Here is a 26,299-nt window from a genome sequence, read left to right on the forward strand (position 1 = left end):
ATTTCCTTCCTTCCCTCCCTACCCCTACCCCCTAATCCCACACACACCACCCCAATATCAAAATATGTGCTGCCATCTAATGCAAACTAAAAAAAAAACAAAAAAAACCATTTGTGTCGAAACAAGAAAAAAAAACCCTTACCTTTTATATACCCCATGCTGATCAATGCCTAGCATATACAATACTCCCAACCCATACACCATTCCCAAGTTTTAAATAAAAAAACAATAATAAACTACTCCCCAACCTCTCCCCTCACTTCTTCTCATTCCCCTTCTTCTCCCCCTCCAACTTCCCCGCCAACACCTCCGCCATCTCCTTCGTCTTGACCTGCAACATCCACGTCTCCAACCCCTTCCCATTATCTTTCGCCACCACCACCTTCACCGCCTTCGCCCCCGGCGGGTCAACCTTGTACGTTATGCTCGGAATCAACAACTTATTAAACGCAATGTGCCCGCGCGGCTCTGCTCTCAGCAACAACCTCACCGCCCCTGTCTCCTTGTGCTTCAGCAGCTTCAGATTACCAATCCCCTGCACCGCCCACCCCTTCTTCTTGTTGCTGTTATTATCAGTCGACGAGTCGTTCTCGTCAGCCTCTCCCGTGTTATACTTCATTGCCTTGGCGCGGACTTCATGGACGACGGACTCGTCCTCCTCGCCCCGGCCGCCGTCGGTTAGCGAGATTTGATGCTCCTGTGGTGCGTCATCCCCGTCAGCGTTTGTCCCTTGAGTGTTACCATCCTGAGTAGCAGTGGTGGCAGTAGCAGCAGCAGCAGCGGCAGCATTATTGCCGCTGGCAGAAGGCTCGGGGGTCCCAGCAGCCGGCGTCGTCGCCAGGCTTGAAGCACCTCCGAATGTGAAAGGGGTATCTGGGGGAAAAGGGGAAAATATCGAATTAATATGGATTTTGAAGTGAAGTGAAGTCAGGGGTAGGGCAAATACTCACTTGTACCTGTAGAGGTTCCCCCACCAGGAGCCAAACTGTTTGCAAAGATGGAACCCCCGGCGGGGTTCTGGGACGCACCACCAAAGGAGAACACGGGCCCCGATGAAGGAACGGCTTGAGAAGCGCCGGCATCCGACGCGCCACCGAAGCTGAAAGTAGGGACACCGCCCGCACTAGGGGCAGGGGTGCTGCCAAAGGTGAAGGACTGCGTGGCGGCAGGAGCACCACTGCCGAAGGTGAAAGATGTCGGGGCGGTCGGGGGACCGTCCTGGCCCGACGTGAATGGGTTGTTGAACGAGTTGTTGGCCGAGTTGCTACCACCGGCCGTGAAGTTGAACGAGGTGGAAGCGCCGGCAGTGGCACCGGCATTGCCAAAGGTGGAACCACCCGCCGGCGCCGCAGGCTGCGAGGCAGGTGTAGATCCAAAGGTAAAGGACTGTGTAGCCGGAACCGTAGTCTGCGAGCCACCAAAGCTGAAAATGTTGCTAGCCAGGGGCGCAGAGGGCGCCAGAGTCTGGCTGTTAGCAAACAGGCTGGCAGGAGGCTTCGACTCTGGCTGGATCGTGCTTCCACCAAAGAAGGGCTTGCTCTCTGGCGCCGAAGTGGTGCCAAACAGGCTCTTCGTCTCCGTGGCAGCGGAAGAAGTGTTGCCAAACAGCGACTTGGTCTCCGCCGCAGGAGCAGCACCAAACGTAAAGGGCTTGGCCTCCGGGGCAGGAGTGGTGCTACCGAACAAAGACTTGGTCTCGGGGGCCGGCGTAGTGCTACCGAAAAGAGGCTTGCTCTCCGGAACAGGTGTAGTCGCAGTGCTACCAAACAAACTCTTGGTCTCGGTAGCCGGGGCCGCAGTGGTGCTGGCACCAAAGAGAGGCGTGCCGGCAGCGGCAGGCTGTGTGTTGCTTCCGAACAAGCTGGCACCCGGAGCGGCGGTCGAAGCGCCGAACAAGCTCTTAGTATCCGTGGCAGGAGCAGCAGTACCTGCGCCAAAGAGGCTCTTAGTCTCGGCAGGCTTGGGAGCCTCAGGTACAGGAGTGGAAGCATTAGATCCAAAAAGAGAAGGAGTCGCAGACTTGGTGTCAGTGCTGCCAAAGGCAAACTTCTTCGCTGCAGGCTCCTCGGTAGACGGGGCAGTAGCGGAAGCACCAAACAGGGTCTTGGTCTCCATCGTGGGGGCCACAGTGCTCGCGCCAAAGAGACTCTTGGCCTCGGCGGGCTTAGCAGCCTCGGTGGTCGCAGTGCTGCCGAACAGGGACGCGGCGGGAGGAGTGCTCGCCGCAGGAGTCTCCTCCTTCTTGGCCTCGCCAAATAGGAGCTTGGCAGGGGCAATCTCCTTCTTGTTCTCACCAAACATGTCCGTAGGATTGAAGGTAGCAGTAGCAGTAGTAGCCTTGTTGTCGGCAGCAACGCTGATAGACCTGCCGCCGAAGGTGAACGAGGTAGGGGCAGTGGTTGGCAGACCAGGCACGGTGGCAACCTTCTTCTCCTCCTCCTTCTTGGGCTCAGAGGCAGCGTGAGCAGCGACGGACGAGCCAAAGAGTGACGAGCCTGTGCCGGTAGACGTGGATGGCTTAAATCCGCCAAAAGCAGGAGTAGCAGCAGGAGTCGAATCAGCGGGCTTAGGCTGGAAGCCCGAGAACAGGTTAGCAGGAGGCTTGGAAGTCTCCTCGGAAGCCTCATCAACCGTCTTCACAGTACCTCCAAACAGGTTAGTAGGTGCAGGCGTCTCCTTGGGTGTCTCCGTAGGCTTGGCCGACCCGAAAAGGCTGCCACTAGGCGCGGCAGGCTTGGGAGCAGTAGAACCGAACAGAGAAGTGCCTGGAGCTGTAGCCGCAGCCGGGGCCGCGAACTTGATAGGAGTATTAGCATCCCAGGTCTTGTTGGCAGGCGCAGGCTTAGGCGCAGGCACAGGGGCAGTCTCCTTGACTGGGCTGACAGCTCTCTCCTTTTCAGCAGGGGTAGGGAACAGAGATCCATCATGAGTACCGAGCTTCCGAACTGGCTTGCCGTCAGCGTCCCGTGTGATTCTTTCAAACAGGCTGCGGCCCTGGCTGAAGCTCTCGCCCGCCTCCGACGAGGAGCTCGAGGTACCGTTAACTGACGCCTTCTTGTCGCCAGATGAACCCTCGCCGCTGTCAGTCTGGTCCTCGGATCCACTAGCCTCCTCAGTGTCCTCTTCCTCGGCATCGGATTCACTGTCACTGTCTTCATCAGCGCCCTCATTACCGCTGTTCTTGCTCGTGTCGGACAGATGACCAAAGATATTAGACGACCCAGCTGGCTTCGAGGAAGACGCAAACAGTCCGTTGGGCTTGGCTTTCGTGCTAGGCTCGAAGAGGCTGCTTGTCGAAGCCTTCAAGGACTTGACAGGAGTGTTGTTCGCGACCTTTTCAAACAGAGACTTGGTAGCCGATGGAGCCTTGGCAGGGGCAGGACCTGGCTTCTGCAACTTGGCCGGCTGGTTGCTCTCCTCGGGCTCCTCGTCGGCCTTGCGCTTGTTCTTCGCAGAAACCTCGGGCGCACGAGTGCGCTGGATACTGCTCAGACCAGGGCCTGGGCGGGCCCCTGGCTGAGGGCTCAGCTCGATCGACGCCTTGCGCTTCGCTCCGCCGTTCGTCTTGGGCGCAGTCTCTTCCTCTTCATCGGAATCGGGGATATTGTGCTTCTCCTTCCATTCCTTCTTGACAGCCTCGGAGGCGCGCACCGTCTTGAACTCGTAAAGGCCATATCGCAGCATGATCAAGCTTCGGCTCTTCTCGTACTCCTTTGCAAAGTTCAAGATATTAATCTTCCAGTCTTTCTTGTTAAAAACCTCGTCGGCGGCATACTTCAACCGTCGCAAGTCGAGAATGCAAAAGAACTGGCGTCTCTGTTGCTCGTCGAGATCGGGGGGGCAGTAGTGCGCCAGGAACTCGTCGGCATAGACCGATCCGGTTCGGTTGAGCTCACTGGGCACCTCCTTAGCCATCATTTCTCCCGTGAGATGAACCGGTGGGGACTGAATCCTCATCTTGAAGAGATCACCCGAGGTGGATGGTTGGGGCAGGGCGCGCCCATTAAGCTCGGCGGTAGCAGCCCGTGTCGTCGCCCTGCCGGGGGTGTTTGGCGGGAAGCTCTGGTTCAGTGAGCTCGTCGGCTTCGAGGACGAGTAGTTGGGAAGGCCAGGGCGGGATGAGATGGCTGAGGAACGGAAGATGTTGGTTCGGGTAGAGCTCTGGCCTGTGAAGTTTGTATTGGGGCGTGTCGCCATGGACGAGGAAAACGAGGGTTTGTTGGGATTGTCGCCAGGCATCCGTCTTGGTGTCCCGATCGTGACGGTTCTGGTGTTGAGATCTGATGCTGTGAAGCTCTGGGAGAGCTTGCTTGATGGGCCATGGGGCCGACCGATGATTCTGCGCGAAGCCATCTGGGAGTCGGAGGCGCGCTTCGCCGGACTCTCGGGCGCAGATGACGCGCTGGCGGGACGTGGCAGCGAGGGCGCAGCGTCCTTCATGGTGGCATCCTTCTTGGAGTCCTGCTCAGTTGGGGTTGTAGAGCGCTGGAACAGGGCGCCGAGGCCGAAGATGCTTCGCTTCTTGGATGAGGACTCCATGATTGCGAGTCGCTCGTGTGGCCGGTGCTGAGCTTTTTGAGTGCAATCGGAGGGAGAGGCCAAAAGTCGCCAGAAAATAATTTCTATTATCTAGACAACAATGGCAGAGTCGAGACAAGGGAGTGAGCGAGTCTCTCTTGTCGATAGAGCCGCAGGTGGTGGGTTGGGGTTGCGTCGCGTATTAGGTCGCGTCGTTAGTAGTGATAGGATTTTGGTGAAGAGGCTTTTCGGGCCCTGTTGGGGTTGATTGACGTGATGTGATGTGCGCGAAGTTGCGCGGTGTGGGTTTGCAACTTTTTGGCGCGGCTAGGGCTGTCAACCAACGCGCTTTCTATCGGGCAGAGATAGCGGAGACGTGGGAGACAGAAATGCAGGATATGGTGGTCCTGTGAAGAGACAGGCAGACGATGGCAGATTGCCTTGGTCGACAGCTGAGAGCAGCAATAGGAAAAAAATCCTTGCAACTTTTCCCAAGCAAAAGCAGCGGCACAGGAGAAGCAGCAAAGCTGGAGAAAGGGCGCTAGCTGGGCAAAGCAGAGACTGGGGGTCATGTGCACGGGCCACATTCTTCTCCTGACCGATTGATGACTTCTGGCGCCTTCTTTAGGCGGCGGATCTTGCCGAAGCCAAGCATTTTGCTGTCTTTGCTGCAACTCTTTGAGCAGCCTTGCAGAAAATGTAGCTGTAAGGTTTTTCACTTTGGCGTGGAGCCCGATGCTCTATTTGATCTTGTTTTCACATGGCTATTGATAGGATGTAAGCAGTAAGCCAAAGACTTCCAACCAACACCAACTTCGATCTATACCTGTCAGTTACAGGGGGCTAGTTGTGGCCTTGGTGAGAGAGGCACAAGTCTCTTCACCTGACAAGAGCATGCTTGAGCCAATCATTTTGTACTGCAGGCCCCAGAGACTCTTGCCCCTCGGAGAGAGCTGCTCCAATGATCTTAGTGCTCCTCTCCAAGTCGTGTCCTCTCTGACATGCAAACAATACTTGGGCCAAATGTCCAGCATATGCCTTACCTTAGCATATACTCCAGCCACGGTATATCAGACCCAAGACAACGGTTCAGCCAATAGCCTGCCAAGTGCAAAGTTTTAATTGTTACAAACCCCATCCCCAATGCCCATTCACCCTCCCCATGACTAGTTGATACACACAAGTAGGTTAGCCCGTATGATATCAAAGATCATTAGTAGGCCTTTAAAGACATTTGAAAGGCCTATTGATCTGCTTTTAAGGTATAGTTGATAATAGAGTATGGGTTGACCTGCTTCTACTATGTCAACTATTTTGTGGTGAGGGTGCCATTCAATACAAGGCAAGTTTCGTGACCCGCATCACCACCCTTGGCAACTTGACAACAAACCCACCCCAACAAAAAAAATAATCATAGAAAAAAATAAGTCGCATTCGTCCACCCTCATCTCAAGAGCTCTGCCTGCCCCCCCTCTGAATCCAATCCTCAAGAGGGGAACAGGGTGGTATAATACTAATACAAAGAGATCCCAGCAGTACATCGCACAATCATTAAATCAGACAACAACAACAACAACACCATCTAAACTCCCAGCCCCTCCCCAAAAGGAAAAAACATCTAAAGCTTAGCCTTAGTCTGCGCCTTCTTAAGAATAGGATCCAGCTTGGTAGCCTTCATGACATCTCCCTTGATCTTGAGCTTGCCAGACATGAACAGTCTCTGCGCGTTGGCCTTGCCGGCGACAAGAGCGCCAAAGTCGGCGTCGGAGAGGGAGAGGGTGACTATTTCCACACACCACACACATCAATAAACAATCCTTCCAATTTTTTTTTCAGGGGTAAACATACCAGTAGGCTTCTCCCCAAGCCCCTTGCCAACAGCCCCCTTGTTCTTAAGATCAATGTGCCACTCGTCCGTCTCGCCAGCCTTGTTCTTGAGCACAAAGGCGAAAACAGCGTTGCCGGCCTTGATGGCCTCCTTGCGGTCGGCGTCGGAAGCAGAGATGGCATGGTTGATCGCGTCAAAGGCGGCCGAGGAGGGGAACTTGTCTGTTTATTGTTAGCAATCCAGTGTTGTTGTTGCGACACGATGTCGGGTAGCGCGGGAGCAGGGGATTGCGTACCGTTGGCGAGAGACATGGTTGCGGTTTGTAGTGGTGATAATGATGTATGAAAAGTTGTGTAAAAGGCGCGAGGTGAGACGATGGATGAAAGATTAAAAACAAAACAACCCCGGGAGAGAGAGAGAGAGAGAGAGAGAGAGAAAAGGCTTATAAGTTGTTCGGTCTTTCGGCGCACTTCTAGCGCTTCCTGCCTCCGGATGCGATGACGACTGTTACATGTGAACTCAACCTCGGCGCATTCTCTTTCAGGTCCAAGCCAAGCCCTCACGCGCCATGTGGCCCCAAACGGGAATCGGACCCATTACCCCACACCAGGGGATCTTGGCCTTGTTTTCCTCCTCCGTGATCAACACTTTGCTTGCACTTTCACCAGTCATTAGTGTCGACAACTTGAGGATGAACTGCATGAACCCATTCCCGCGGCTAGGAATTTGTGTTTGTTCCCGAGTCCGTTTTGCAGGCATGTGCCTGGTTGAGCAGCTTTGCGTCGAGTCAATGTCAGGCACTACGGAGTAGCGCAGCATACGTTCCAAGTTTCAAACGGCCCGTTGCCAACGGTTTTTGACTGTCTTTTACCACGACATATCTTGACCAGGAGTGAGCTCTTCTGAGAGAGATATCGCCCATCTCTGTTTATCTTACAGCTTCGGAATTTACAAAGTAAAAAAGCACGTTAAGCCACTGGAAGGCAACCTACTAACGAATACACACATCGTCAAATATCAAGCCCATGTCACTCAACCCACAGTCCAATCAAGTATAACTCATCTAATATTGAGTCTCCCGTATTACAGAACCGACATACATATCAACACCAATCAGCAACAATATAAATCAAACTTCTCTCATTCATTTTACCCCCCCACTATCCCTTCCCTAAACACACCCAAACCTTACAACATTAACAAGTATCCCTTACAAAAAAAACCAAAAAAAAAAAAAAGACAAAGCTCTCCCAGAGAATAATCACCACTCCACCTCATCAGCCCCAACCAACCACAACCCGGCCACATCCTTCGCCAACCCCAACCTCAACCTTCTCATAATCTCCTTCCCCGCCGTATTCCTCCCAATCCCCTCCCCAACCCTCCAATCCCACCCCCTCTTCACATTGCCAACCACCCTTCCCCCGTTCCCACCACTCAAGCTCTTACTCAACTCACTCACCACCCTCCCCATCCCACTTCCCGCACCAGCGAGCATCAAATTCCCCCCCTTGCCCTTCCCCAACAAATCTTCCGGCCTCCCCCCCTTCGCCAGTCCACTCCCAGGCACATTCCCCAGCACCACCCTCAAAAACTCCTCACACGCCTCCTTGACCCTCTCCCCCACCGCCTCCAGGTCTTCAATCGCCTTGAGTATAGTGTCAATCTGATCCATGCTCAAGACCGGCTGGCTAGCCTGTCCAAAGTGAACGTTTGTATTAGACGGATCAGTCACAAACACCAGTGCCTCCCCGAGCAAAGCAAGGAGGAAGTCTTCCGAGACGATCCCATCGCGTGTTTGATCGTACAGACCGCCGCGGATGTTGTCGTCCGAACTGGCGATCACGCTGACCAGAGCAGTGGCGGCTTGCTGCTTCCGTGCAAAGGGGCTGATGTGGCCAGGGAGGGAGTCCTTGTTGTCTCTAATGTCGTAGAATTGTCTGAGGGAAGCATAACCGCTGAGCATCTTGCCGAGGAGCTCAGCACCTTCCATGTCTCTGGCTGCAAGGTCCTCGAGTGTTTTGTTCCTGTCGTTGAGGAGACGCTCAAGGTAGTTGTCTAGCTCCTGGGCAGGAGGAAAGGCGCAGGACTGGATGAGGGAGTAGGACAGCAAAAGGTTCATGACCTCGCGGACTTTGTTAGGGCGGTGAGCGAGAGCGTAGTACCACATTGCCTCGCCGTAGCGTTTCGAGTCGCGGGCGAGGATCTCACCAAAAGACTGCAAACGATGTTAGCATCGGTGGCGGACCACAAAACCAGGCGAAAAAAAACATACCTCAGCGGTGTCCTCAGCATAAGGAATCATCCCCAACTCATTCAACAAGCTCCACAGCTTATCCACCGTCCTGCTCGAGTCAACATGCAGCTTGTCAATCTGCTGCTGCACCAAGTCCTTCATCAGGTCCTCGCTGTACTCGGCAGAGTCCATCCTCCCCAGCACGTGAATGGCCAGCTCCCATCCATCCCTGGTGACTCCATGAACCGCCACCTTGGAAAGCTCCTCAAACTCGGACAAGGCCCTAGCGTACTGGGCAAGGGTGCTATCCTTGATGCCATCAACATCGTCCGGGCTCCCAGGATCGACACCCAGGACCTCCAGATCATCCATGTCCAGGTCATCAAACCCAAACACGCCCACCGGCCGGTGAGCTGGCAGCCACTTGCCCAAGCTGGCAATCTCGGCCAGTGCAGTCGCGATCGGCAGCGACCATCCCCTCAGCAGCCCAATAACAGCCTTGACGTTATCCTCAAAGATGCACGCCATCCCCAACTCAACCGGGTTCTGACTGTTGAAGTGGAAATCACTCTCCACCGCCGCGTGAAAGGCCCTCCCCAACCTATCCAAATAATTCCCATCCTCCACCCCCCTATCCCTCACAACCAAAGCCTGTGACCTCCCCATCTGGCTCCCCCTAAACCCCTTCCCACCCTCCCCCCCCTTCCTCTCCACCCTGCTCTCATCCCACCACCCCAGCAACCCAACCGTAGCCTCCAGCCAGTCCTGCGCCGCCTCCATAATCGCCGCCTTCTCCCCCAGCACAATGTCAAAAACAATATTCAGATTCTCATAAATCTCCCACGGCACTTTGCTCTCCGCCCGTCTCGCCATCCCCCCAAAACTCTCCTTGTTACTCCCCAGGCTCCCCCCAAATTCCCCCTCATCACTCCCCTCCGCGAACCGCCTCAACAACTCTAAACTCGCCCTCGCCCTCACCCTGAACAGCTCCCACTCCCCCCCATAAATCTCCCAACCCCCCCCCACCCCCGGACACCCCTCCAAAACACTCACAAGCTCCCCCACCGCCCTGTCCACATTCTCCAGCGCCCTCTCCGTGTAGGCATACTCCCTATTTACCCCCCTCACAGCCTCCCACCCGGCATTCGCCAGCAGCGCCACCGCATCCTCCACCTTCCCCCTCAGCAAGCTCACAAAAACCGCCTGCCAGAACAGGCCGTGGCACGCCGGGCTGGGGTTGTGCGCCAAAATCTCCTCCGTCTGGTTCTGGTACATATCATGATACTCCCCCAGCCACTGAAACATCGTCTGCGGCAGCGGCTCCGCCATCCCCTCCTCATATCTCGTGTGGTGGATCCGCAGCGCCAGATTAGCCAAATAGTTTGCCTTTTCAAACGTGGTCGCATGCGGGCCGGGCCCTATCTCGACCGGATGCTCCTCGTACGGCCTCGGCAGCTTGTTCGCGTAGTCCCTCCACAGCTCCGCCACGCCGCCCGCAACCTCGGCGAGGACGTCGTCCATTTTCTCGGGGTTTTCCCCCTCCTCGCCAACGCCCTCGTCGTAGAGCTTCTCGATGAGGTTCTCCGTGTTGAGGATGATCTGAGGAGTTTCATTGATTTCGGCGGTGCCCATCCGGCTGTAGGCATCCTTGGCCAAAGCCGCAAAGCGGAATTCCTTTGGTTTGGCGAAGCCGCTTGGACCGACAGACGACCGGGCAGTAGCACGGAAGATGTTCTCCGCGTCCATGCGAGCTCTCTCGGTGGCAGCGGGTGTGGCGAACATGAGCAGATCAGACTCATCACCTACTTGGGCACGCTTAGTAGCAGCAGCCGCGTTCATATCCAACCACATGTCGGTGTCGCCTTCGTCATCCTCACTATCAGACTCTGGAACGGCGAAACCTCTAGTTGGCGCCGTGGTTCCCGCATCGCTCGTGGTCGTGGGGGCAAACTGAGTTCTCTTGGCGGTAGGAAGAACCGGCTCCTCGACTTCTTCAGCGATGTCCTCTTCCTCTGAAGCGAACTCCTCGGCCATGACGCTGCGGCTCAGTTTGCTAGGTCGTCTGGTGTGGTGCTGCCCGATGGCGGATCTGCCTCCGAGAGATGGCTTGGGAGCAGCACCTCCAAACAATGGCTTTGGGGGAGCCTGAGGCTGCTTGGGAGCAGCAAACATGTTTGAGGATGGGGCCTGCGGCTTTGGCTGTGCGAAGAGACTGGCGGGGGGCTTTTCTTGGTATTGGTTTGCAAATAGGCTCGAGGGTGGTTTCTCCTGAGCCTGGTTGGCAAATAGACTAGAGGGCGGCTTCTCCTGTGACTGGTTCGCAAATAGGCTGGCAGGAGGCTTATCCTGAGGAGGCTGTGAAAACAAGCTAGAAGCTGGCTTCTCCTGGCTCGGTGGTGGTTGCGAGAAAAGGCTCGAAGGCGGCTTCTCCTGTGGTTTTGTCCCAAACAAATTATCCGATTTGCTCGTAAAGAGACCAGACGGAGCCTTAGTCTCCTTTGCCTCTTGCCCAAACGAACCTGAAGGGGCCTTATCGGCAGCTGGCTTGGCAAAGAGACTGGAAGGTGGCTCCTCCTGAGCTTTCTCCTCCTGCGGGTTCGTCGAAAATAACCCTCCCGTCGAAGGCTTTACCTGGGCCGTGTTAGTGTTAAACATGCCCCCTCCATTCCCAAAGAGCCCCGACACCGGCTTATCCGTCGTCGTCGTCGTCGTCTGCGAAAACAACCCACCCTCCACCTTCTCCCCCCCCTCCTCCTTCCTCCCCCCCACCTGCCCAAACAAACTCTTCCCCTGCCCCCCAAACATCTTATTCCCCCCCCCCCCACCACCACCCAACCCCTTCACCTCAGGCGTCTTATCCCCCCCAATACTACTCCCAAAGCTCAGACTAAAATCATTCTTCTTCTCTTTGTTATCCCCCCCACCACCAGTAAACAACCCCCTTCCCCCCCCTCCCATAACCGAACTAGCCATATACCTCGGCTGCCCCGCCGGCGTAAAACTACCCGCAGTATCAATCCCGCTACTAGCAAACTCAGGATGTTCCTCCTTGAATTTACCACCAAAACCACCACCGCCCGCGTTGTTTGAAGAGACAGACTCCCCAAACAGACTATCCCCAAAACTCGAAAAATTCTTTTTATTCACCCGAGCGTTGGGGCTCCCAGGCGGGGAGGACGACTCTGGGAGGCGGAAGCCCGACATGATAGCTAGTTGTCGGGCGGGTGCTTCCCTTGTCAAATTGTGATGTGGTGATTCGGGGGTGGTGTTGATAAAGAAGTCGTGATTGAGTAGAAGTCGGTTTGTAATTTGCGAAGGAACGATGTCGCTCGCGCAAGTCGCAATGTTATGTTTGCTGAGCTTTTCCTATGATGAGAGTCGACTCAATTTTCGTCGTGAAAATAAATCGACTCCTATCTCAATTGTCGCCGCTGACCAAAAGAAAAAGAAAAAAATGGTATCGCGACAAAAGTCGGGTCGGGGTCGGCGATTGGTTGTTGTTTATGGTTGAAGAAAGATGGAAAGCTACCCCAAATGGTTACAGCAGGGAGAAAGCTTCAACACGCACTTGTTGCTTCCAAGCCAGTGGTCTGGGGCACAGACCCGACCCGACGCGACTTTTTTGCCCAGGGCAGCAGCAGCCAGCGCGCCTCGCTCATCAGCCGGCAAGTTCCGCTCCACTTTTTGGCTTCATCACTTCTTGGCATTATCAACTCCTCCTCAACATCAAACATCTTCTCCAAAATGTATATTCTCGCTATAATGCTAATCTCTCTCTCTTTTCCCTCTCTCTCTCTCTCGTACTAAAAAAAAAAAAAAAAAGGTATCGACTTTCTCCCATTCGTACACTTGTGCCCCACCCCATCTCATCAAATATTATATTTACATCCCATTCCCATCCATCCCATCACATCACACCCTCTCTCTCCCAGCGCTTCGTCACCCAGAAACCTCATATTACACATCACCAAAAATACACACCCACATGAAAAAGACATGCCACAAACATACCAAGAGACGACACAAACAGGCTTCCAAAGGACATGATAGAATACTTCAAATCGGCCGTCACAAAAAAAACTTGGCACAAAATTCTCCTCTCCCTTGACCCCCAACTCCTGCGTCAAGACCATCCCAAACACTCGCACCCCCCTCATTGTTATCATATCATGTATCACTCTTTCGCTAACCTCAACAAAAGAAAATCTCCCTCAGGCGCAATCGATCGTTTGACCGTGGGTATTTTGGGCAAAGCACTTTGTAAAAACATGCGCCGCCGCGACGGCAGCGAGTGAAACTGATGCGAGTTCAGTCGTCTCCCAAGCTCCAACTAGGCACTCTGGGGCACTGAATCCTTTTCTGAACCGAAGCTGGCAAACCTTCCCGGCGCGCGGGCACTGTCAGGATGCGGTTGCAAGCCAAACTTTCCCATGCCGGAAACTCCACTGTCCGCCTCGCTGTAGGTGATTCCGAGACCATTCTTTTCCTTGTCGGCCGCTCGTTTCTCGGCCTCGCCGTTCTCCCCGTTGTTGCGAGCGTTCTCGTCCAGGCCCATGAGTGCTGGTGGTCTGTGACGCATCTGCCGCGCCTTGGCCAGCGAGATGGTCTTTTGCTGGTATGTCGTCGTTATGGGCTGCGTGTCGTCGCGATCGATGGTGGCCTTCATGAGAGCGGCCATCCACAGCCGGCCCTGCTTGATGTTGGGTACCGCAAAATAATGGACGGTTGGCTTGGTAAAAGTAACCGCCCGGGAAAGACCAGCGCGAGGTGGTACAAGCTTGAAAATAAAGATCGAATCTGGGCCCTCGGAAGTTGGATCACGCTCTGCATCACTGGCGGCAAGAGTGTGAATCTGGCTTCCGGCTGGAATGGCTGGCGAGTTGGTAGCACCGGTCAAGGTAGCGTGGAGCCCGGTGAGCTTCTCGTTATCGGCAGGCAGAACGCGGTGGAATGAAATATCGATCAGGCCCTTCTCCTGGTCATCGTCCTCCGAGTAGTAGTACGCGAGACGTCTCCCCTTGAGAACAAACAGACGAGGCTTCCAGGTCGTCATGAGATTGGCGCTCCGCTTCTTCATCCAGCCGCTGTAATCAGCAGTCTTCATGGCCTCCTGCGGCGTAATCTTTTGCAGACCACGAGTGTACGCGCTCGTCTCCTTCTTGGTCTTCTTGCGGCTGCCGCGGCTTGCTTGTGTCGTGGCCGTGCTAGGACTCTTGGTGGCATCGGCAGAGTCCATCTCGAAGCTTGGGCCAACCGAAGGGGTACTAGATCCTGTCCGGGCTGGCGAGTACATTGGCGAGTCCTTGAGCGGTGAATCCAGAGGTGACAGTTTCGCCTTTTCGTTTCCTGTGATGGCATCCGAAGCTGCCCTCAACCCTCCCAACCCGCTGCGCAGCATCATGCTGACGTTAAAGTCGGGGTGGTTGACTTGGCTGAGGCGCTTCATGGCGTTGACGGATTTTGGCGATGATCGAGATGCGTCTGACGTATTGCTGTCGAGCCGGGTGACAGTGGGGTTCATGGACTCCTTCAAGCTCCCCGAAGTTTGGCGCATCGAATCGGTGGTTATTGTCGAAGGTGTGCGCTTGTTCAGGCCATAATACTTTTGGGCGGCAGCCGACACGGATGATTCGCGCACCGAGTCCACACTCCCAAACCTTGAGTGCCTAGACAAGGCGGTTGCGCTCCTGACACGTTGCTCTTCGGCGTAGCTCGTCTTGGGTGAGGTGCGTCCAGCCTGCACACTGTCGCGCTTCTTGAGCACATTTCTCTTCCGGGGGTCGGCGTCGGTGCCGGAAAAGTAACCACGGTCCAGGTCGACTGCTGAATCTTGCAATTCTGCTCCGGGCTCCGAAGACTCTCGGACGCCGGCCGAGGACAGAGGTCTTTGCTGGAAAGACGACGACGAAGTAGCGCCACCCAACGTCCAGTTTCTATCAAAGGACGGTTGCTTCTTATGGGCCGTCTGCTGTTGGGGAAACGTGCTGGTGGAGGCGGGTTTGGTGGGTGCACCGGTAGGGCCCGCGATCCGGAAATCCGTCGACGAGTGGCGGCGTGAGTGATGCAAATCTCGGATTGACGCAGCAGAGGGGCGTTTGTCGTGGTACGTGCGGCCGGGCGAATCTACCAAGGGCGATACGGGTGATACGGGCTCATACGGCTCAATCTTGGGTGTTTGTGACAAACGTCGCGCATGGGGCGACATGTTGGACTCCTGGGTCGAATTGTACCGCTGTGGCCCCGAGCTCGTGATGGTGTTGGTCCTGCTTCGCATCCTCCCGACATCAGACCCGGCCTCGCTCCCGTATGTCTGAGTTGTCCTCCCTGTGCTCGTCCCCAAACCGTTGGCTTCGTCCTGGAGCTGCTTGATCTTTTGCCACGTCTTGAGCCGCCTTCCTACCGAGCCCAAGTCGAGGGCCTTGATGAATACCGAGGTCTGATCCATTCCCAAAAGCACCTCTCCCGTGATTTCCTGGTCCCGAAATACCTCGCAGTGGTGCTTCTCGACACCAACCGTGAACAAATATTCAGCGACCTGATCTGCGTTCCACGATTCGACCTCGAATCGAGAGTGCACCGTCTCTTCCTCTTCGTCTGTTTCCTCGCCCTGGATATACGAGATGCGGTGGCCGACGTGAGAGCTGTACTCGCTGCCCGAATCATTAGCCCTGTGCCCCTGGCCGCCATCGGGGGATCTCAGGTCGGTGATGTGTTCGTTGATGACATTGAGTGTTTCGTGCAAAACATGGCTGTCGGTGCTAGCGTTGGGCCGTATCGAGTCCAGGCCAGATGCTGCGCCGGTCGGCAGGCTGCTAGAGAACGGAGGAGGGCTTATCGTAGGGGGAGCAAGCGTATTCAGCGAGCTCGGTGGGAGCTGAGCGGGTATTGGCTTCGGTGCGCTTTTCGTATCCTCTGCAGGGTGGGCTAGGGGCGTCGCATGCTCGTTATCTTCGGCTAGGGGGGTCAGTGGTGGCTTCGATGCGTTAGAAAACGATGTGTTAGTTGTGACGACAGCTTTCGGTGCTGGTCGGGTGTAGACTGTTGACACGTCAGCATGAGTTTTGCGAAACTAGGCTCTCCCTTCTCGACCTACCCTCAGGGAACAAGCCGCTGTTGTTGTTGACCAAATGTCGGCCCAAGTACCATCCATCGCCAAACTCGTCGTCGCGCTCGAGCAGCTCCACGCGCTCGCCCTTTACCAAGCTCAACTCGTCAGAACTGCGGGCTACAAAGTCGTCTGTATCGCGAGAGAGTCAGCGATGGTTCTATATACCTAGGTTCAGGGGCAGGCATGGCATACGGATGACAAGCAGAATGTCGCCAATCTCGGGCTTCGCATTGTGAGCCGCCATTGTGCGTACCGGGGGTGGCAGCCCAATCGCTGCGCGCGTTGCGGTTGCGTGTGGGTGCTGAAGAGCAAATGTTCAAAAGCGACGACGGCCCAAATAACACAAACCCCAGAGAAAAAGAAAGGCGTCAGAGTCGGCGCTGAAGGAGGGGCGGCAGTCGAGAACTGAAAAATCACGGGCGGGATGCCCCGAAATAAAGGTCGAGTAGTAAGTAGGGGACCTGGGGGGTGGTGACCTCCAAGACCTCTTGGAAGGTGGGCGGCGGCCAAATGAGGCCGGCTGGAGCCAGGCTGCCGTAGAATCCAATGCAGTGGCAGTACAGCAGATCACCAGAGATCACAGATATGCGGTGTTCTTAGCAGCGCCGTGGTCTTTCGGCATCCATGATCTCTTGTTGTTGAACTCTTCAATTTCGGTGGCGGTACCTATATGTGTAGGTCCCGTCTCCGGAGTAGAAGACCACGTATTGGAAGAGGGGGAGGGTGGTAGGTATCGGGCTGAGGCGTCGGCGGCGTGGGTGCAGGTTCCGAGATCTGATTGGGGGAGAAGCAATTAAACGGGCGCAAAAGGTTGGGCAGAGTGTGGGCTTCTTCCAGACCTTCTGCCAGGGGGGGCACAGCGCACGCCGACGGAGGACCAAGCGGCGGGAGGGGTGAACAGAAGCGTATCAGAAGTATCAGAGCCAGAGAAGCTGTGACGGTTGGCTTCCGATGATGACAGATGACAATTCAAGAACTTGAGCAAGCAAAAGAAAAAGGTACGTCCGTACAGATAACCAAATGGACCAGGGGAAGGGGCGACAGCGAGATGCTCCCGCAGTCCACAAAAAAGCCGCCAAGACCAACGTAGCGCTCGCAATGGATGGGTAATTCTTTTAGCAGTAGCGCCGCTCCCGTTACGACGTTTACGGTGTACCTACTGTGTATGGTCTTACAATTAAATCTATCTGGCACAGTCTTTTGTTGAGATATTAGTACAGATGGTCACATTCCTGGCCTCCTACCGCAGCAACAGTTTGTGTCACCCAAACCCTCTCTCTTCCTTGAATGTTTGTCTTTTCATAGGTGTCAGCACCATTTTCTCTCGAGAGGAAGCGCCACCCTTGGCGGACCGTGCTCTCCCGCCGTCACAGTCGCCCGCCAGCCATTACAGCATGCCTTTTCCCTGTTGAGCATGCAGTGTGCAGGATTGCAGCAGAAACACGTGTGTGGGGACAGGGGTTCTTGAGAGTGCGCTACGAAAGTCCATTCATCATCCATATATATCTCGAACTCGAAACCAGACTGATGTGGTTCCTGTATGGATCATTATCACAGCTCTTCGGTAATATGCGAATGACTCGGACAGCCAAAACCGGAACTTGTCACACAATACCAAAGATCGACTTACGAGTCTTTACTTCTTACCGGCCTCTTCGGTGGTCACAACGTCAAAGCCGCCAAGCTTCGGCCTCAAGCGCGACCAAAGATTCCGAGTTGACAGGATGCATGCCGAGCTGACAGTCAGTCAGCCTCGACCTCTCCAAGTGTTTCATGATCTTCACATTTACATGCTTGTTATCAAAATCGAGGGCCTCATTTTGTGGAGACATCTCACAACACACCCCGCTGAAGCCCAGTTGCGGGCCTTGACCTCTTAGCGACCGGTTAGTGAACCCCAGATTCGGCGCCGGCCCAGCTTCCCGTCTTTGGGGTAGCTCCCTCACCTGTGGTAGACGAACCCCGAGCCGTCCGTCTTCCGTGTGCCGAGGCATCTTTTGTCTTGGGGCCAGTCCGGTGATGTAGTCCCGTATGCCATCATAGCTGACAGCCACAATTCATTGACGTTTCTCATCAAACAACGACACTATTTGCGGCACCGAACTGAATCATCTTACTTCTCTGCTGTTACTCCATTTCATCGCGCCGCCCACTTACACCCCGGGTCCATCACCACTTCCAGCTCACCCAGCACTGACCACCACCCCAACCACCAAAAATGTCCTTCACAGAGCAATACGCCAAATACCAGTACTTCCTCACCTCCTCCCCGGCCCCTTATGTAGCCCACGTCCAAATCAACCGCACCTCCAAGCTCAACGCCTTCAAAGAGGCCATGTGGCTCGAGCTCCGCACCCTCTTCCAGCAACTCTCATCCGACCCCGAAGTCCGCGCCGTCGTCCTGTCGGGAGCCGGCGACAAGGCCTTCACCGCCGGCCTCGACGTGACGGAAGCCAGCCAGAACGGGCTGTTGAACCCGGACGGGAACCTAGACGGCGCGAGAAAGGCGGCGAGGCTGCGGAGACACATTGCCGAGTTTCAAGAGTGCATTTCGGCGGTGGAGAAGTGCGAGAAGCGTGAGTTTCCCTCTTCATCGACATGAATTGGGCATGATATTGACAACAGGTACATAGCTGTCATTGCCGTTCTGCACGGCATCAGCATTGGTCTCGCGATTGACATCGCCTGCTGCGCCGACGTCAGAATCGCTGCTGCCAACACCCGGTTCGCGGTGAAAGAGGTTGACATCGGGCTCGCGGCTGATATCGGCACGCTTGCGCGGCTGCCAAAGGTGGTGGGGAGCTTCTCTTGGGTGAAGGATATCGCGCTGAGCGCTAGGGATTTCGGGGCCGAGGAGGCGTTGAGGGTTGGGTTTGTCAGTCAGGTGCACGAGTCAAAGGACAAGGCGGTCGAGGCGGCGGTGAAGATGGCGGCGTTTATCGGGGGGAAGAGTCCAGTGGCGGTGCAGGGGACTAAGGAGGTGTTGAATCATTCGAGGGATCACGCTGTGGAGGAGAACTTGAGGTATGTGGGCATCTGGAACGCGGCGGCGCTGCAGACGAATGATGTGCAGGCTGCGCTGCTGTCGGGGATGCAGAAGAGGAAGCCTACTTTTGAGAAGCTCTAGGTGTTTTCTGGGGGATGTAAATAATAAGATTTCAATTGCCCCAAAACTCCGTGCTATGCCAATTGCTATGTAGCTATCCTGTCCGGCATATCTTACATGCCCTTGTCCTCATCACTGTCATCCAAAGGCACCTCAACACGGTAAGTCTCCTTGAGTTTCTGTTGCGAATCATCAGTGTTCACAGTCTTGTAACGTGGATAATAAAATAAAATAAAAGAACTCACCTCATCTAACCGGGCCTGCAGGGTCTTAACCATTTGCTCCTTCACCATCAGATGAGTCTCGTCAAGGTCCTCGATGATGGCGTCGTTATTAAGCTGGGTGCTGTCGATGTGGATGAGGATAGACTTGATGGCTGGCTCGCACTCGATGAGGACGCCACGGATGGCTCTTGGCATTTTGGCGGTTGGATGTGGATGTGAGGCGTGGCAGTAGTGAGATGGATGAAGGTATTGTCAACTGTTCTGATTCCGATGAGTGGTTAGTATATTAAGGTGAGGATGAGAGCAATGAATGAGCGAGCGATGAAACTGGTCGATGAACAGAAATGATGAGGTATAAGAACCATCACAGATGAGCAATACATTGACAGAGATATCATCTGCCCCAACTCTACCAAAATACAGGCCCCGGTTCATCTCTACCTCATCTCCAACAAATCAAAGCCCGTTGCTGCTCACCTTTTTGCCTGCCGGTACAATCACGATGACGAACTGGTGGTGTTGGTTGAAAGCGGGACTGCAACGGCAGCGGGTTAAAAACGCCCCAACATGCTAAAAATGGGGCGCTGCAAGGGCACTGTGAAACCAAAGATCTCCCCCACCAACCCAAACCCTCGGGGTTAGCAGTGCACCACTCGGATTCTGCTCTATTTTCCACCACCAATGACCATCTCACTCTTACACAGAACCTCACCCCAAGCGGCGCAAGCAAACAAGCCTTGCCATCAGACCCCAAGCTGCGCCCCCTCGCCTCTCGCAGCAACAGCAGATCTGCCAGTTTCAAACCCAAGCTTTTTACCCCAGTCTGACCCAACCGCGACTCCTGACAGTGCCTGTGTTGGAGGCGCTGGCGTTGAAAGGATGCAATGCGAGCTATTCTCAGGTTGAAGCCTCACCTCAAGGTGGGAAACATAAGTTCAGACAAAATGGCGGTTGAACCTCCCCCCCACCCGAATCTGACCTCCAGGATTTGAATTGTTTATGATTTGTCTTTTTAAACACTTTCTACCACTGATCGATCATAGCAAGAGGTCACAATGTATTCACTCAAGCAATCCTCCCTCCTCACCTTCCTCATTTCAGGCCTCACCATCCTCGCTGCACCCCAAGTCACTCCACCACCACCCATCCCATCAATCGCCATCCCACAACCACACCCAGTCCCAACCCTCCCAGTACCACAACCACTTCCTCTCCCAACAGCTCCAAACCCAGGTCTTATCCCAACCCCAAGACCGAACCCTAATCCCGACAACGACGACGACGACGACGACCAACCTCAGGATGAACCCTCAACCACCACCACCACTCCAGCAACAAATCCCTGCCTAACCTCCCTCTCCGCCCTCTTATCAGGTTTCCCCTCCCCCTCCAGTTCCGAAAACCCCCTCTTCCCCCCCTGGGCCTCCTCCTCCCCCCCACCAATCCTGATCATCTCCTCCGCCCTATCAAGCAACCAATCCTTCTCCCCCGAGCTAGGCCTAGGCGACTCAACAGACGAGATGTGCTTCTCCGCCGTGGCAGCCATCACCCCTTCCCCTACTGAACTAGCAGCAGCCTACTCTGCCTATCTGGACAATGTCCAGATGTGGAGATTTGCTGTTGAAGGAGAGGCGTACAGGCTGGCAGAGAAGTGTGGAGGGGGGGTGGGGTTGGGGTTGGAGCTTATGATGGCGACGGAGGGACCGATGTGCACGAGTGGGATTCGGGAGAGTGTCAGGCCCTGGGCTACCGGGGGGGTGGAGGGTGGGTTGGGTGTGAGTGCGGGTGTTGGGGGAAGGGAGAAAATGAGGTGGGGGGTTATGGGGGGGATGTTGGGGTTGGTTGCGGTGGGGATGGTGATGCTTTAGGGGGGCGTTGAAGAAACAAGTAAAACTAAAAAGAGAAAGGGTTGCGTGGAAAGTTACTCGAAAGGGGAAGTGATAGACTTACTGCTGTGCCATTGGGTAGGTTGTTTGTGTGTTACTTTATTGTTTAGTTGTCGTATACCCGGGAGTGTATTTGGTGTTTTGATTGGATAGACTGGAATGTTGGACATGGGTCGAGATAGAGGCGAACTCTTCGGAAACAGCAAATAATACTATCTACTATTGATTTTGAACACGACGATGCCTGTTCTGGCGTGATTGGGAATTGTCTGTGCGGATGCGTGATGCAATGGGAGAGGTTTACACAGTATTGTCACAGCATTGGCGTCATCAGGGGACAGCACACCGAGCTTGGGTGGAAGACACGATGCTATCTGGGATATATATCCTGGTCGTTCAGGTTCTAGAACGTGAGGATCCAAGACGTGCGTTATGTGTGTGGTTCGATCCGGCAAGCAGGGGCCGGTCAGCTTCGATGCAAACACTCGGTGTTAGCGGGGTGGGAGTGTTTCAGTAGCAAAGCTTCTTGAACTCTACCTTAGGTATCTCAACCCAAGCTTCTTCTTTGTGTTTTGTTTTGCTCTCTTGATGTCATATCATGACATGTTGCAACAGGGATAGCATTAAAACAACATGCGTTCTCAGTCTCGAACAGTCTCTTCATCATCTGTCAAGATAAATTCCCTCCCCCAAAAAAAGGACATCGGCACTTCCACTCACTCTAACACAAGCTGCATGCAGCAGCTCTTACCACATACCTCGCACTAAGGTAGTTAGGTACTACCAGTCTGCAAACGGGGCTGCATCTCACCAGTCTTAGCACCATCAACATGCCCGACAACCGTTGAAAGCCTGAGCACCGAGGACCGATTGAAACTTTGTTTTTGTGGTTCTTTTCTCTCCGTGCTCTTTGTTGTTGTTGTTGCTGTTGTATCTTTTTTTGCTTGTCCAACACATATGTAATCCACTCCCCCTGGTTCACTAATAACCCATCTCACATACCTCTTTGATAATGCTGTGTGAAGAAGAATAGAAGACGAGAGTGAAACGCCTGTTGGGGCTCTTTCTTTATTCTTTCCACTCGTTTATTTTTCTTTTTCCCTCACAGTATTGTTATTTCACACGACTTTCACCTCCTATCTTACTCTACCCTCCCTCGCTGGTTTTAACGGTGGTGGTGGTAGTGGTGGCGGTAGTGGTAGTGGTGTGTCGTCATAATCCTGCCCGTTAGGAGGAGAGCCGTTGACGGATGAACCTCCCTCCCCTTCCTGCTCATAGTCGCGGGGACTCGCATCAACCCACCTACCTTACCAGCCCGTTGGTACCCGTTATCCAGTGTTTTCAATGACATCCCCCTTCGCAACAATGACCTCCTTCGGACCGCCCCCGGGCTTCACCCCCCCCTTTTCCTCCTCCCCAACCTCACCACCGTCATCCTCATCCTCCAACGGTGACAATGGGTTGTTCTCCGCTGACCATCCTTGGTATGTTCCCCCCCCCCCTGTTTTTTTATATATTACCCTCATGGTTGCTAATTCTCCCAGGGCATGGGTCCTAATCCCAGTAGCCCTCCTCACAACCCTAGGCCTCCTAGCAGCCTGCCTCCACAACTCCCGCCGCCGCCGTGCCGCCCGCAAACAAGCAGCCACAACACTGCTACTTAACCACCCACGTCGTCCCGGCCCCCCAGACTCAACCCAGGTTACGATCCGAGATCTTGAATCAGGGTGGGTGATTCCCGGACGGGAGGCAGCAAGGTGGGCTTGGCCTCCTCCGGCGATGAGAGAGGAGGGGTTGAATGAACTTGGGGAGGCGCCGCCGCCTTATGAGAATCATAAGGAGAAGGCGGCGGCAGCGGTGGAGCTGGGTGGGGAGGGGGAGGTGAGGGAGATTGGGGAGGGGAGCAGTACACAGATTGGGCTGATGGAGTTGGATGGGCGGGAGGTGGTGGTGAGGGAGGAGAGGAGTTGGGTTGAGGGGGTGGATGATGAGATTGATACTAGGAGGGTTGGGCCTAATGGGGAGAATGGGGAGGTGGATAAGGAGGGGAGGGGGTCTGACGGTGGAAGTGAGGATGAGGAGGAAAGGGGGCACAGAGAAAGGGAAAGGAAAAGGGAAAGGGAAAGGGGGAGTAACAGCACTGATCGTGCGTATGATGTTGCGGAGGAGGTAGTTATCACGCAGCCACCTCCGGCGGTGCTACGGGAGACTGACAGTGGGAGGCAGCAGCAACGGGTGGATGATGGGAAGGGGAAGAAAGTGTGATGCTGCGTAGAGCTGGTTGGTTTTGCAGATAATTTGTTTGGGGTTACACAAGTGGTCATGGAACCAAGCCAAAAGAGAAAGAAAAAAAAACTGCCTTTATTTTTGAACATTCCAAACCATGCAATTTTTATATCAAGTTGCTCTCATTTCATGCCACCCCGTCATCCTTTATATGTTTCCCCCCCATCACAGCCTCTGACCACCCCTAGTCTCAACCCTCAACCCAGCCACGGCCCCAAAAGCAGCCAGTATCAAAACCCCCGCCATCATCACCGGCCCGTCATTCCCTTTCTCTCCATCACTCCCCATCCTCGCCGCCACAACCGGCGCTAGCAAGCCCATGACCCTATTCAAAAAACTAGCCACCCCCACCGCCGATCCCCTCACCGGCGCGGGGAATATCTCCGGGGTGTACGCATACAGCACCCCATACATGATATTCTGACTAAAAGCCTCCACGCAGCTAAACACCACCCTTAACACCTCGTTTCTCCCCCACCAAACAAACGCGAACAGACCCACCGCCGACACGAGCGTTGAGGTCGCCAGTGTCCCTTTCCGTCCACCGAGGAACGGGAGAGGGGAGTCAACGAGGTGGTAAGCCAGTACAGACCCCGGGATGCCGGTGAGGGAGTAGAGGATTATGGATGTGTACACTGATGATGATGATGATGATGATGATGAGTCCGGTGAAGAGTGGGATAGATACTGCGGTAAAAACGCATTAAACAACGGGTATCCCATCCCTATCGTCGCCCAGGTGAGCCAGATCAGGCATGTCGTTGCGCCCAAGCGGCGGGTTGCAAACAATGGTTTGAGACGGGAGGCGGAGAGGAGGTGGGATCTGACTATCGCGAGCGTTGACAGTCGGCGTGGTTGGTGAGGATGGCCGGTTGACCCGCGGTGGCCGTCATCAGCAACAGCATCCAAAAGCTCCTCCGTCAACCACGTCTTCCTCCCATTCCGAAACGCAATCCCATGCACCACCTTCACCGCTTCCCCTTGTCTCCCCTCAGAGAGCAAAAACTTGGGTGATTCCAACAGGTCGAAAATGAAGAATCTCGTGACAAACATGCCAAAGGTGATGACCCCGATGCTAAAAACAAAGCACCGCCACCCCTCGTCGACAGGCCAGTGAGCAATAAAAAACCAGGCGGCTATCGAGGAGAATAGCTGGCCTATTGGCCACCAGACGGACAGCAGGGTCAACAGCGAGCTTGAGGCGTCGGGGAGGAATTCGAGAAATAGAGCGCCGTCGACAGGGAGGTTACCCCCTACCCCGAAACCGAGGGCCGCATACGTCAAGCAGACGGCCGGCCAGGTCGGTGCCCAGGCCGAGGCGATGCCAAAGAGGGAGGTGATGAGAAGCGTGGCGTTGAAGGCGATGCGGCGGCCGATGATGTCGGACCCAATCCCCCAGACGAAGCTGCCTAGGCAGAGGCCGATGAAGAGGGAGGAGGTGGTGTACCGGATGTCGGCTTCAGAAACACCAAACTCGGCAGAGAGGGAGGGGAGGGTGAGGGCGATCCCCTGGAAGGTGTCAGTATTAACCTCTTTCGGGAGTGGCGGAAACAGTTGTGAGATACCTGCATCCATAAACTACCATCCCGTCAGCACTCTCTCGTTTCATCATCTTGTGTGTAGTAAAGAACTCACTTATCAGCAAACCACCCAAACCCACAGAGCACAAACAACTGCCAGTTGTACCTCCCCATCCCGATGTCCTGTATAGCTTTGTTCACCAGCCTAGATTTCACTTTTTTTTTTCTTTTTCTTCAGCAACCTTCTTACTTTTCCCCCCTCTCAAGTTCACTCACTCTCATATTCCCCCCTCCCAGCTGCCGTCCTTTTCCCACCACCAGCCCTGACCTCACGTCTCAAGCTCCCAATCGTGTAATCCCTCTCAGCAGCCGTCATGCCCAGTAGTTCCCCAGAAGAGCTGCTTCGTCGGAGTAACATGCCTGTTCCTTCATCACGACCACCACCACCCTCTAGGTCATCATCATCATCATCATCATCATCATCGTGACCATCATCATCTTTTTGAGTATCCTCAGCGGTGTCATCCGTGGACGTGAGTCTTGACCGGTAAGAATGACTGTGTAAATGCGCCTCTGACAGTGGAATAAGGACATTATCGATGGTGTTGATCACCACGCCGGGTGGTAGTGGTGGTGGGGGTTCCAGGAAAAGCGTTGAGATTGTGCGTAGCATTTTCTGGAAGTTGTTGTTGTTGCTCCCAAAAAGGGGAGGGGGTTGTTGTGAGGTGAGGCGGGTACCGTTTACTGAACAAAACATGCACGGTGTGCTCTGTAGCTTCAGAAATTGACCGCCAATCTAAAGGACCAGAAAAGGGGGTTTTGCCGAGTCAGGAGAAAGGGGCTAAACTGAGATGTCAGATTGTCAAAAGGTGTGAGGAAACAATATTTCAGGCTGGAGTTGAGGCTTGAGGCGGCTGGGCTTGAAGCTGTGCTGTGGTGAACCAAGAACGTCCTTGTGACCGTTTCTCGAACCGTTCCAATATTCGGGCAAAGCGACAGGGCGGGGCCGGATCGGATCCGCTGTGGGTAGGGTTGGTGTAGAAATGTCTAGGCCAAGAAACTCACTCACTCACCACTCACTCTACCAAAACCTCAGCAACATCAAAACTGCCATTTTATCACATCACTGCACCAAGGTAGTAGATCGTTCAGCGGTGAAAATGAACTCAAGCCCCCAAATGAAGACCCTCCCCCCAAATCCTGTGCAACGTCGGGTGATTTTGATGCTTTGCGACAGCTCAGTTCTTTTACGCACTGTGGCACTGTGTCCAGTAGACCACCGACGGAACACACGTCCCTGGATTCCGCCAGTGTGGCAGTTGGGAGCTTTTCCCATGCGAACAGTAATGAAACACTGCCAGCAGCTCACCTTCATTGCATAAGATACTTCCAGCCGGGCACTCCAATCCACCCGACATTCCGGGTTGCCATCCATCTTTCGGTGAGAGAAACACGTGGATCCCAAACCCACCTATCCATAGTTGGGGGCCAATATGGCATGCTGAACCGCTGTGAACCGTCACCGGCCCACAGCGAATGGCGCCAAGTTCCGACAAGCTCGCGTGATATCGTTTTGTAATCCGAAAA

The 26,299-nt window shown here is 54.6% G+C and overlaps 9 protein-coding genes across 9 annotated transcripts; 3 read left to right on the forward strand and 6 right to left on the reverse strand.

The window, feature by feature from the left end:
- Nucleotides 1–63: 63 nt before the first annotated feature.
- QC761_201980 (uncharacterized protein) lies at nucleotides 64–5,023 on the reverse strand. The gene is made up of 2 exons (XM_062875927.1): nucleotides 951–5,023; nucleotides 64–873 (listed from the first exon to the last, which is right to left on the reverse strand). The coding sequence occupies exons 1-2, from the start codon at nucleotides 4,537–4,539 to the stop codon at nucleotides 257–259; spliced, it is 4,206 nt and encodes a 1,401-aa protein (XP_062734476.1). The 5' UTR covers nucleotides 4,540–5,023; the 3' UTR covers nucleotides 64–256.
- An 899-nt stretch (nucleotides 5,024–5,922) lies between these two features.
- QC761_201990 (uncharacterized protein) lies at nucleotides 5,923–7,053 on the reverse strand. The gene is made up of 3 exons (XM_062875928.1): nucleotides 6,642–7,053; nucleotides 6,367–6,567; nucleotides 5,923–6,300 (listed from the first exon to the last, which is right to left on the reverse strand). Exons 1-3 carry the CDS (start codon nucleotides 6,655–6,657, stop codon nucleotides 6,137–6,139), a joined length of 381 nt encoding a protein of 126 aa, XP_062734477.1. The 5' UTR covers nucleotides 6,658–7,053; the 3' UTR covers nucleotides 5,923–6,136.
- Nucleotides 7,054–7,607: 554 nt separating this feature from the next.
- Nucleotides 7,608–11,237, reverse strand: NUP85 (Nucleoporin nup85; the record flags this gene model as incomplete). The annotated part of the gene is made up of 2 exons (XM_062875929.1): nucleotides 7,608–8,564; nucleotides 8,622–11,237. 2 exons carry the CDS (start codon nucleotides 11,235–11,237, stop codon nucleotides 7,608–7,610), a joined length of 3,573 nt encoding a protein of 1,190 aa, XP_062734478.1.
- A 1,080-nt stretch (nucleotides 11,238–12,317) lies between these two features.
- Nucleotides 12,318–16,746, reverse strand: QC761_202020 (uncharacterized protein). Its single transcript, XM_062875930.1, has 3 exons — nucleotides 15,883–16,746; nucleotides 15,676–15,819; nucleotides 12,318–15,620 (listed from the first exon to the last, which is right to left on the reverse strand). The coding sequence occupies exons 1-3, from the start codon at nucleotides 15,932–15,934 to the stop codon at nucleotides 12,913–12,915; spliced, it is 2,904 nt and encodes a 967-aa protein (XP_062734479.1). The 5' UTR covers nucleotides 15,935–16,746; the 3' UTR covers nucleotides 12,318–12,912.
- Nucleotides 16,747–16,915: 169 nt separating this feature from the next.
- QC761_202030 (uncharacterized protein) lies at nucleotides 16,916–18,863 on the forward strand. Its single transcript, XM_062875931.1, has 2 exons — nucleotides 16,916–18,266; nucleotides 18,324–18,863. The coding sequence occupies exons 1-2, from the start codon at nucleotides 17,909–17,911 to the stop codon at nucleotides 18,815–18,817; spliced, it is 852 nt and encodes a 283-aa protein (XP_062734480.1). The 5' UTR covers nucleotides 16,916–17,908; the 3' UTR covers nucleotides 18,818–18,863.
- TFB5 (TFIIH complex subunit tfb5) lies at nucleotides 18,821–19,529 on the reverse strand. The gene is made up of 2 exons (XM_062875932.1): nucleotides 19,042–19,529; nucleotides 18,821–18,975 (listed from the first exon to the last, which is right to left on the reverse strand). The coding sequence occupies exons 1-2, from the start codon at nucleotides 19,213–19,215 to the stop codon at nucleotides 18,910–18,912; spliced, it is 240 nt and encodes a 79-aa protein (XP_062734481.1). The 5' UTR covers nucleotides 19,216–19,529; the 3' UTR covers nucleotides 18,821–18,909.
- Nucleotides 19,530–20,075: 546 nt separating this feature from the next.
- Nucleotides 20,076–20,888, forward strand: QC761_202050 (uncharacterized protein; the record flags this gene model as incomplete). Its single annotated transcript, XM_062875933.1, has 1 exon — nucleotides 20,076–20,888. One exon carries the CDS (start codon nucleotides 20,076–20,078, stop codon nucleotides 20,886–20,888), a length of 813 nt encoding a protein of 270 aa, XP_062734482.1.
- A 565-nt stretch (nucleotides 20,889–21,453) lies between these two features.
- Nucleotides 21,454–23,292, forward strand: QC761_202055 (uncharacterized protein). The gene is made up of 2 exons (XM_062875934.1): nucleotides 21,454–22,390; nucleotides 22,451–23,292. The coding sequence occupies exons 1-2, from the start codon at nucleotides 22,251–22,253 to the stop codon at nucleotides 23,169–23,171; spliced, it is 861 nt and encodes a 286-aa protein (XP_062734483.1). The 5' UTR covers nucleotides 21,454–22,250; the 3' UTR covers nucleotides 23,172–23,292.
- A 65-nt stretch (nucleotides 23,293–23,357) lies between these two features.
- Nucleotides 23,358–26,056, reverse strand: QC761_202060 (uncharacterized protein; the record flags this gene model as incomplete). Its single annotated transcript, XM_062875935.1, has 4 exons — nucleotides 24,989–26,056; nucleotides 24,828–24,903; nucleotides 24,758–24,770; nucleotides 23,358–24,701 (listed from the first exon to the last, which is right to left on the reverse strand). The coding sequence occupies exons 1-4, from the start codon at nucleotides 25,467–25,469 to the stop codon at nucleotides 23,358–23,360; spliced, it is 1,914 nt and encodes a 637-aa protein (XP_062734484.1). The 5' UTR covers nucleotides 25,470–26,056.
- Between the last annotated feature and the right edge of the window lie 243 nt (nucleotides 26,057–26,299).

Source organism: Podospora bellae-mahoneyi, chromosome 2 (genome assembly GCF_035222275.1).
Source record: "Podospora bellae-mahoneyi strain CBS 112042 chromosome 2, whole genome shotgun sequence".
Taxonomy (NCBI): domain Eukaryota; kingdom Fungi; phylum Ascomycota; class Sordariomycetes; order Sordariales; family Podosporaceae; genus Podospora; species Podospora bellae-mahoneyi.

Bases quoted from the DNA above. Each gene is read 5' to 3' on its own strand.
- TFB5 (XM_062875932.1), bottom strand. From the start codon at position 19,215: ATGCCAAGAGCCATCCGTGGCGTCCTCATCGAGTGCGAGCCAGCCATC. The intron at 18,976-19,041 runs GTGAGTTCTTTT...GATTCGCAACAG, and splicing joins TGCAGGCCCGGTTAGATGAG to AAACTCAAGGAGACTTACCG.
- QC761_201990 (XM_062875928.1), bottom strand. The intron at 6,301-6,366 runs GTATGTTTACCC...GTGTGGAAATAG, and splicing joins GCTTGGGGAGAAGCCTACTG to TCACCCTCTCCCTCTCCGAC.
- QC761_202030 (XM_062875931.1), top strand. From the start codon at position 17,909: ATGTCCTTCACAGAGCAATACGCCAAATACCAGTACTTCCTCACCTCC. The intron at 18,267-18,323 runs GTGAGTTTCCCT...ACAGGTACATAG, and splicing joins GGTGGAGAAGTGCGAGAAGC to CTGTCATTGCCGTTCTGCAC.
- QC761_202020 (XM_062875930.1), bottom strand. From the start codon at position 15,934: ATGGCGGCTCACAATGCGAAGCCCGAGATTGGCGACATTCTGCTTGTC. The intron at 15,820-15,882 runs GTATGCCATGCC...CTCGCGATACAG, and splicing joins CGACATTCTGCTTGTCATCC to ACGACTTTGTAGCCCGCAGT. The intron at 15,621-15,675 runs GTAGGTCGAGAA...ACGTGTCAACAG, and splicing joins CAGCGGCTTGTTCCCTGAGG to TCTACACCCGACCAGCACCG.
- QC761_201980 (XM_062875927.1), bottom strand. From the start codon at position 4,539: ATGGAGTCCTCATCCAAGAAGCGAAGCATCTTCGGCCTCGGCGCCCTG. The intron at 874-950 runs GTGAGTATTTGC...CTTTTCCCCCAG, and splicing joins GGGAACCTCTACAGGTACAA to ATACCCCTTTCACATTCGGA.
- QC761_202055 (XM_062875934.1), top strand. From the start codon at position 22,251: ATGACATCCCCCTTCGCAACAATGACCTCCTTCGGACCGCCCCCGGGC. The intron at 22,391-22,450 runs GTATGTTCCCCC...TAATTCTCCCAG, and splicing joins TTCTCCGCTGACCATCCTTG to GGCATGGGTCCTAATCCCAG.